Consider the following 9,404-nt stretch of genomic DNA (forward strand, 5'->3'; position numbering starts at 1 on the left):
GGGGTGGCTGAATCTAGAGTCAGTGATTGGTTTATAGTCTAGTGCTGGGATTATGGGCGTGAATGCTATACCCTCCCTTGGACGGGCAGCCTCCATACAATATAAGGGACAGAAAGAGTCTTCTCTCTGTTCTCTCTTTTTGCTCTTGCTGCTTTTGCTGTCTTCTGCTGCCTTGGTGTTGCCCCTGTGCCAGGCCACCCTTCCTTGGAACCAGCTGATTACAGACTGAAACCTCCACAAACGGTGAGCTAAAGAAACCTTTCTTTCTTTCATTTGGGTGTTGAGTATTTTGTCCCAGCAATGAGAGAAAAGTAACCATGACAAGAAGTATGAGTGACCCCTGAAAAAACCGCACTCACAGACAGGGAGGAGAGCTGGTGCCTGCAGCACCTCCAGTGCGCTTCCTGGGGGCAAAGAGGGACCAGGTTCTGGATAAAGCAAGAGCCCACTGTGGGCCCTCAGAGTCTAAGACAGAGCTGTTTCTGTTTTCAGTCATTTAGGTTGATCTACAGGACCAGCCCGTTTGCTGTAAGAACCAGCCAGAGCAAGTGCTTTAAGACGTGAGTATGGATGTGGCCGGACAGCTGCCCTTCTTTAGCTGCTGGTTTCCTGGGATGAAGTTCCCCCTGTGTGGGACTCTGAGAGCTGAGCCGTTTGCACTGTCCCTTTCTGCAGCTATCGCGCTCAGTCTTAGCCACAGAAGTTCAGCCTGGAATAGTGTTCCAAAGGGTGATTCCAACTCTGCCTTGTTAGTCCCTAAGAACAACTCTAGGTATTTTATTTTATTTATTTGTTTATTTTTAATCTTTTTGAGACAGGGTCTCACTATGCAGTTCAGCCTGGCCTTGAGCTTACTTTGTAGTCCAGGATGGTCTCGAACTCACAGTGATCCTCCTGCCTCAGCCTCCCAAGTGCTGGGATTACAGGCGTGTGCCACCATGCCATGTGCCACCATGCCTGGCAGTTATTTTAAATATACTTAAATTCCAAGAATAATTAGTTTTCATTTACCTTTTTTTTTTTTTTTTGTCTTTTTGAGAAAGGGTCACACTATGCAGTTTGAGCTTACTTTGTAGCCCAGGCTGGTTTGAACTCAAAATGGTCCTCCAGCCTCAGCCTTCTGAGTGCTGGGATTACAGGCGAGTGCTGGGATTACAGGCATGCCCCACCACACCTGGTCATTTACTTTATTTTATGTAAAATAGCACCTCTGGGAAGGGAGGTTTCTTTCTGGGCGGAAGGTGCTGGATTTGAACCTAGGACCTTCACACTGAGCACCTCAGCCCTTTTAAAATTTTTATTTTAGGGGCTGGGGATTTAGCTCAGCGGCACAGTACCTACCTGGCAAGCGCAAGGTCGTGAGTTTGATTCCCAGTACCAGAAAAACAAAACAAAACAAAAAAATAAATAAATAAAATAAAATTTTTCTTCTAAAATTTTGAGCTGAGGGCAAGGGATATAGCTCAGCAGCACAAGCACCTGCCTGGCAACCACAAAGTCCTGAGTTCGATTCTTGTTACCAAAAAAACAAAAACAAAAATAAATAAAAGTCTGTCCTCTAGTTTGGTCCTGAGGTTAGAATTTATTAAGGGCTGAGGATATAGCTCGTGGCGTAAGCGCCTGCCTGGCAAGCGTAAGGTCCTGAGTTCTATTCCTGGTACCAAAAAAATAAAATTTTGAGCCAAGTATGGTGGCATACGCCTATAATCCCAGCCTGTAATCCTAGCATTTGGGAGGCTGAGGCAGGAGGATCGTTGCAAGTTTGAGACCAGCCTGGGCTACGAAGTGAGCTCAAGGCCAGCCTGAACTGCATAGCGAGACCCTGTTGCGAAAAGGCAAATAAGTAAAAAAGTAGAGCACCTATGCTGCTCTACTTTTTACAACCTCAGTCCTGGAAAAACACTAAAAGATGTTGTATTCAAATAATAAATAGATAAAATTTTGAAACAGGATCTCACTAAATTTTGCAGGTTGGTCTTGAATTTATAGTTCTCCTAGCTCAGCCTTCCAGAGTGCTGGGATTATACGTATGAGCCCCCACACCTAGAAGTTAGGCATTTTGATTAAGCAAACTCTAGGTGGTCAATACACTTGATAAAAACTGAGTTAATCTAAAGTCCAAAAGTACCAAAGTGGTGGTAAGTATCAGAGACAATAGGAATGGGAAATGGAAACTTTGGAATCAGATCTTGTGACTTCACTAGAACTCTCACTGCTCAGGAAATCCAGGCATGAAAACTGGATTAGAAGACCCACAGCTGTTTTCTCTGTTTAATACCAAGAGTAAATACAGCCTAGCCAGGAGGTAGAGGAGTGCTGAGAGATGTTTTTGGTTGTCGCAGGTGGTGTGTTGGGAGGGAGGCGGGATGGCTGCAGAGAACCTGCTAAACCCCCTGCCATACACGGAAGCCCTACAGCAAAGACTTAGCCAGCCCCGGGTGTCACAGGGCTGGAGCTGAGAAGTCCTGACCTTGAGGAACTCTAATTGTCTTGTGCAGGTGAGATCACAGGACACAGCCTGGGCTTTCTAGCAGACCTGCTACAAATCTCCAAAACAGAAAGCAGTTATTTACTTAATATCTCTCTGGCAGACAAAAAGAAAGTTAAACTAACGCAACTACCAAGAATGGACCCCCTTATGCCACTGAGCAGTGCTGAGTGTTTTTATCACAGGCCTGGGGGACATTTGAAACTCACTGTAATGTCTCCCGTGCCGTGATGAAAAATACGCATCTGAACCTTTTAAAAACTGTTTCCCAGTAATGATAACAAAACCTATGCTGCTCTGCTTTTTACAACCTCAGTCCTGGAAAAACACTAAAAGATGTTGTATTCAAATAATGAATTATAATTTAAAAACCAATAAACCAGACTTACACACATGACCACACATATTTATGTGTATATATCATTTGATTTTCCTAATAACATGGAAGGAGATGGGGCAGGCCGGAAGTGGGGTCTCAGCCCACCTGGCTCACTGAGGGGCGCAGCGCGCCCTGCAGAGGGACGGGGCCTGAAACGCAGTGCCGCTGGCCGCACACTGTGCTCTTGCTGTGTTCCGCGTCCTTCCCCAGGTCCCCGGGAGCACTGGTATTTAGCCTCCATCGCACAAACCCAAAACACAGGTTATAGAGCACACTGTGCTTTTTGTCTCTGCTGAGGGAGGACACACTGAAGAACATGCGGCATCGCTTGTCTTCGGGAGGTGGTGGGCAGGGAGGACGTTTGGGCGAGGCGGGAGACTGACCTCTGGGCTGCGTTTTATTACTCCCTTGCTTTATGACTTTCAGCAAGGTGTAGAACCTCTCTACTGTAATTTGTCCGTTTTCTCTCAGTTCTATGGTAATAACAAGCCTATGAAGGCTGTCTTTAAAACCCATTATGGTCTACTAAAATGTTTTAAAATTAAATTTACTTATTTCCTTGAAATACTGTGTGTATAAGTCACTGACAGCAATGTTGATCACAGATGACAGTCCAGTGGCCTTATTTTTGAAGGCTGTGAAAACTCCAATGATGGGGCTTTTATAACTTCTTTGTAACTTCATAAATTTAATTCAGGCTGGGCGTGGTGGCACATGCCTGTAATCCCAGTATTCAGGACGCTAAAGCAGGAGGATTGCTGCAAGTCTGAAGCCAGCCTGGGCTACAAAAAGAGTTCAAGCCCAGCCAGAACTGCATAGCGAAACCCTGTCTCCAAAAGACAGCAAACACAAAAATTTAAGTTAGAAGTTGAAGCTTCTTATCTATCAATCAAAGAAGAATAAATGAAGGAAAAAAATGAGAGGGGGTATTTATTTAAGATCTCAAGGCAAAATTGTCAAAATAGAAACAAAGAAAATTATACTCAACCATAGGAGGATGGCAGAGAGCCTTCGCATATGTGAAAACCACCTTACAATTAAAAGCAAAGCGTGAGAAAATACGTTTTGGATCCCCATTACCTTTCAGAATTGGATATCCTTTAGAAAAGGCGCTAAGGCTTTATATTACCCTGGTTCAGCTTGTTGTACTGGTTATTAGAAATAGAGAAGCAGCACCGTGGGGTCAGGGTGGGATTTCCACACTCGTGTTTCTTTTACAGGTTAACCAAAGAAGCCAGTTGGACTAACCTTGTACGTCTTTCTCCTGAAAGTCACCGCAGGAGTGAGCAGCATTGCCTCTACAACGAAACCTCACGTTCCCACACCTTGGGACAAGGATGGCCACGACCCAGAGTGCAGTCTTTTTCGCGCTGGTGATATCCAGTGTTTGCAGCACAGTCTTCCACAGAGACCAGCAGACTTGGTTTGAAGGTGTCTTCATATCTTCCATGTGTCCCGTCAACATCAGTGCCAGCACCTTCTATGGAATTATGTTCGACGCAGGGAGCACTGGGACTCGAATTCATGTTTATACTTTTGTGCAGAAAACACAAGGTGAGTGCAGTGGGACCTCACTGGAGTTGAATCCACGCACTAGCATCTCCTCCCACAAGCAGATGTCCTGAGGTGTGAGGTAGAGTCAGAATCTCAACTAGTGGGTGTCTTCCTGCAGAGAACACTTTGGACTTTAATCAGACACAGAATTTAATTCTATGTGAAGTTAAGAGAAATCTTTATTATCCTTTCCCTTCTCTGAAACTGGTTAATACCTCGGGTCCAGAATATTGAGAACTCTGGGAGTGATCTTGGGGAAAGGATCACACAGGAGTTTCCCGGCATCCTTGGAGAAGAGACTAAGGGGACCCTGAACATTACCTTTTTCTGAATTGTCAGTTCCTTCCTCAGGTTACCTAAGGAGCCTGGGGAAGGAGTGGAGCTGGGCATCCCGCAGAGAAATGGCAGAGGTCCGTAGGGGTTGTAGCAAGACAGTGCTTGCAAATGGGCCCGTTAGCATGGGAAAAGAGCAGGTTAATCTAGTAAGTCATAGAGAACTCAAGCAGCCTAGAAGCCTAACCTTTGGTAATCAGCCATCTCTCTTCTTTTGTTCTGGGGGAAAACAGGACAGCTTCCAGTTCTGGAAGGGGAAATTTTTGAATCTGTGAAGCCAGGACTTTCTGCTTTTGTAGATCAGCCGAAGGAGGTGAGTTTCCTGTGACTTAATGTTCAGATTCTCGGTGCCTTGGTAACTTGGCCACTGCTGTTAACTACGTCCTGCACTCGGGAATGCCATTGAGAGCGTGCGTGAGGCCGGTGTGCTGCTCGGTGGCCTCCTGGAAGTCAGTCCTGTGTCAGGCTCACAAGGGCGGACAGGTTGTGCTCGTGCAGCAGTGCCACCAGCTTTTAAGAGCTCCCTCTCTCTTTGTCTTCACTATTTAAGATTCTGTGTTGAAGGCAACGCAGTGTAAATACAGAAGATAGGCAAGAAGTTCTGTATAGTACATGAAGTAAGTGTACACATGCAGCTGTGGGATAGAGAATTTCATTTCAGTGTGCCTCATGAAGCCGGGCATGGCAGTGCACGCCTGTGATCCTAGTGCTTGGGAGGCTGAGGCAGGAGGATTGCTGGGAGTTCAAGGCCATCCTGGGTTACATAGTGAGTTCAAGACCTACCTGAGCTACATGGTGAGACCCTGTCTCAAAAAAGAGTGCCTCATGAAGAAGGGCACCACGCCTGTTCTTGAGAAATTAGGCAGCAGCCCATAGTGACAAAATCTTTGGTAGTAGAGGATAAAGGGCGTTTGTGGTACCTGGTGGCTGTATTTCTCATGTGTGCACCCATGATGTACTACATCCAGTGTATCTTGTGCCACCACTGAAATAAAACAGGCAGAATGTTGAACTTTGACAGTGTGTGTAAAGTATTGTTCGGTCTCACAGAGTAATCATTAACCAAGGGGAAAACCTGACATTAACAGTGGGTTGAGTGGCCGGGCATAGTGTACACCAGTGATGATCCCAGAACTTACGAGACTGAGGCAGGAGGGTCATGAGTTTGAAGCCAGCCTGGATGTAATAGCAAGACGCTGTCTAAAAAAACCCTAAAAAGCAAACAGAGAAATAAAAGGGTTTGAAAGCCCGTTGAGCTGTGTGCACATCTCATCCCATGCTCAGAATGCTACAGGTGGAGGATCCCCTTGAGTCCAGAAGTTCAAGACCAGCACTGGCAACACGAGACCTTGTGTCAAAATGAAAAACAGAGGGAAGGGGGTGGTTTGAGCTTGAAAACTGAGAGGGTGGGTTCTCAGTTCACTGTCAGTGTGGTGTGAAATTAGAGCTGTTGAAATCAACTACATTATGGGGAAATGATCTGATATTTAGAAACAACTGTGTTGTAGTTATAGTACTGGGGATTGAACCCAAGCCTTGTGCATGCCAGGCGACCACTGTACCACTGGGGTATAGCCCAAGTTCCCCCCACCTTTTTAAATTTCATGTTGAAACAGGGTCTCACAAAGTTGCCCAGACTGACCTCAAACTTGTAATCATCCTGTCTCAGCCTCCCAAGTAGCTGGGATTACAGGCGTGTACCATCACACCCAGCTGAAGTATTAGATTTTAAAAAATGATTTTCTTTTTTTTTTTTTTTTGTCTTTTTGGGACAGGGTCTTGCTATGCAGTTCAGGCTGGCCTTGAGCTCACTTTGTAGCCCAGGCTGGCCCCAAACTCGCAAGGATCCTCCTGCCTCAGCCTCCCAAGTGTTGGGACTACAGGTGTGCGCCACCACGCCCAGCTGTTAAAAAGTAATTTTCATTTATTGTAAATTGAGCATCTACTGGGTGCCATGCATTGTAGATGCCAGTGGTACTGAGCCTGACACACTTTGTCCTTAAGGACAGCATAGAAATGTAGCATGTTAACAGCTACAGCTGCATCCCTGGGACAGCCGCATGCTTTTTGCCTTGTCTAATGTGTCCAGCAGTTCGGTGGTGGTCTGAAGCACAGCTCCTATCTCTCACCTGAGGAAACCAAATCCTGTGTAAGCCAGGCAACCCATGTTAGGTCACAGGGCTAGCAAGCAACCCTGACTTCAACTTCTGAGCACCCTGCAATACCCAGCTTTCTGACCTCAACAGAATTTATTGAGACCTAAGACAGCAATCACTGGGCATGGTGGCACACACCTGTAATCCCAGGACTAGGGAGGCTGAGGTGGGAGGGTCATCATGAGTTCCAGGACAGCCTAGGTTACAAGGTGAGTTCAAGGCCAAACTAACTACATAGCAAGACACTGTCTTAAAAAAAAAAAAAAATCGGCTAAAATGACCATACTATAAAAGAATAACTTTTATTATTGCTATTAAAAGGCAGTGAAGCTAGGCATAATGGTTGAAGCCTATAATCCTCAGGAAGCTGAGACAGGAGAATTTCAGGTTCAAGACCAGCCTGGACTATAAAATGAGACCCTGTTTTAAAAAACAACAAAAATTACATGGATATTTGTTGAAAGCACCCTACTTCTCTGAGTCTCTGCTGTCACGGAGCAGGAGGCGGGGGAGGCTTGGGCCTCATTGCCTGTGTTGCTCCCCCAAAGCATGCTGAAGGACAGAGCAGTGCTGCCAGGTGGGCTGTTCATTGGATAAAAGGCTTTTCTCTTCTGAAGGGTGCTCAGACCGTTCAGGAACTGTTAGAGGTGGCCAAAGACTCGATCCCCCGCAGTCACTGGAAAAGGACCCCCGTGGTGCTAAAGGCGACGGCGGGGCTGCGCTTATTGCCAGAACGGAAAGCCCAGGCTCTGCTGTTGGAGGTAAGTTTTGAAATCTGCTTCTTTGATGATTCTGTCTTTTCCTCTATATGATTATTTTATTTTCTAGAATGTAGTGCTAAAAAAAAAAAAAAACAATGTACTGCTACTTTGGGCATTCCACAGTTTAAAACACTAGGGTGGGGCTGGGGATTTAGCTCAGCGGCACAGCGCCTGCCTGGCAAGCGCAAGGTCGTGAGTTCAATTCCTGATACCGGAAAAAAAAACAAAAAAAAAACCCAACTAGGTGGGTTCTTCTGTGGAGTTCCTTTTTTTTTTAATGCAGTACTGGAAATCAAACCTGGGGCATTCTAGCACTGAGCTACACCCCCAGCTCTTCTTATTTTTTGTTTTGAGATAGGATCTCACTAATGTGCCCAGGCCAGCCCGAATTTGCAGTCCTCCTGCCTCAGCCAGACATTTTTAAAGCAGAATTAACCAGGGGTGCTGACTGACACCTGTAATCTCAGTTACTCAGGAGGCCGGGGTAGGGAAATCACAAGTCCAAAACAAAGATAAATTATCAAAAATAAAAAGGGAGGGGATGATAGCTCATTACTCCCTGGTTTAATCCCCAGTACTACATTAAATAAATAAGGCAGAGTCAAAGAAATATTTTTAAATCAATGTTGTTGAGGTAAATTTATATACAATAAGATGTCCAGAATATGTCCATTTTAAATATACAGTTAAATGAATTTTGATCAATATAGGTGTCTCCTCGCCCATCTCCCCACCCTTGAGATCAGGCAGCCCTCGCCTTCTTTTGGTCACTGTAGATTAAGTGTAGCTTGTTCCTACCTTTCATGTGAATGGAATCATACAGTTCATTTAGGTACCGGTAGTCAAACTCAGGACCTCACACTTGCCAGACAGGTGGATCTAAATCCCCTGCCCTTCATTTTCTTTCTTTCTTTCTTTCTTTTTTTTGTGTGTATGCCAGGAATGAACTCAGGAACTTGCACTTGCCAGGCAGGTGCTATAACCGCTGAACTAAATCCCTAGCCCCCTGTATTTTCTTTTTTAATGTTTTAATGTCAGGATTTTTTTCTCTTAGCACTAAAGTGTCTGAAAATTGTGGAGTTTTGTGCCAAGGCTTGACAGCTCTGGAAGTTCCAGGCTGGGGGGAAGGACTGTGAGAAGGTGGAGAAATAAAGATAAGAGACAGAAAGCTGAGGCCAGGCCAGGGATATAGCTCAGTGGCATAAGCACCTGCCTGGCAAGCACAAGGTCCCGAGTTCGATTCCCGGTACCAAAAAAGAAAAGAAAGCTGAGGCTAGGTGGAGCCCTCCCTCGGCTTTGGGAAGAAAGGAACTGCTCAACCACCGCAACGCGTTTATTTATACTTTTACCAGGTTGATGTCAGGTGAAACCCCTTTGCCTAACGACTGGCTCACCTCTCACCCAGTGTTCTTGGGGCTGGAGCTCCTGTTCTCCTGGGCATGCTTCATGCCCTCACTGTGGTCCTCGGTGTTCCTGCTTGGCCACCCCCAGCAGTTTTGTTTGTTTTGAGACAGTTTCCCTGTGCAGTTCAGGCTGGCCTTGAACTCACTTGTAACCCAGGCTGGCTTCAAACTGGCCGTGATCCTCCTGCCTCAGCCTCCTGAGTGCTGGGATTACAGGTGTGTGCCACTACATCTGGTGAATTGTGGAATTTTATATTTATTTATTTATTTTTGGTACCAGAAATCGAACTCAAGACCTTGTGCTTGCCAGGCAGGCGCTTGTGCCACTGA

At 45.7% G+C, this 9,404-nt stretch overlaps 1 protein-coding gene across 9 annotated transcripts in view; it reads left to right on the forward strand.

Moving 5' to 3' along the window:
• Entpd5 (ectonucleoside triphosphate diphosphohydrolase 5) overlaps positions 1-9,404 on the forward strand; it is a 34,018-nt gene that overhangs the window by 13,445 nt on the left and 11,169 nt on the right. For 3 of the 9 annotated variants that reach the window (XM_013507132.1, XM_013507131.1, XM_013507136.1), the window contains exons 2-5: positions 493-560; positions 4,088-4,421; positions 4,988-5,067; positions 7,528-7,671. In XM_013507132.1, the coding sequence (XP_013362586.1) occupies positions 4,205-4,421; positions 4,988-5,067; positions 7,528-7,671 (441 nt within the window). In that variant the 5' untranslated portion in view covers positions 493-560; positions 4,088-4,204. Of the gene's footprint in view, positions 1-193; positions 244-492; positions 561-2,342; positions 2,499-4,087; positions 4,422-4,987; positions 5,068-7,527; positions 7,672-9,404 lie in introns of those variants that run through there. The other 6 variants (XM_013507134.1, XM_013507133.1, XM_013507137.1 and 3 more) reach the window with 4 other exon arrangements.

This window comes from Chinchilla lanigera, unplaced genomic scaffold (genome assembly GCF_000276665.1).
Source record: "Chinchilla lanigera isolate Chin_1 unplaced genomic scaffold, ChiLan1.0 scaffold00122, whole genome shotgun sequence".
In the NCBI taxonomy this organism is placed as follows: domain Eukaryota; kingdom Metazoa; phylum Chordata; class Mammalia; order Rodentia; family Chinchillidae; genus Chinchilla; species Chinchilla lanigera.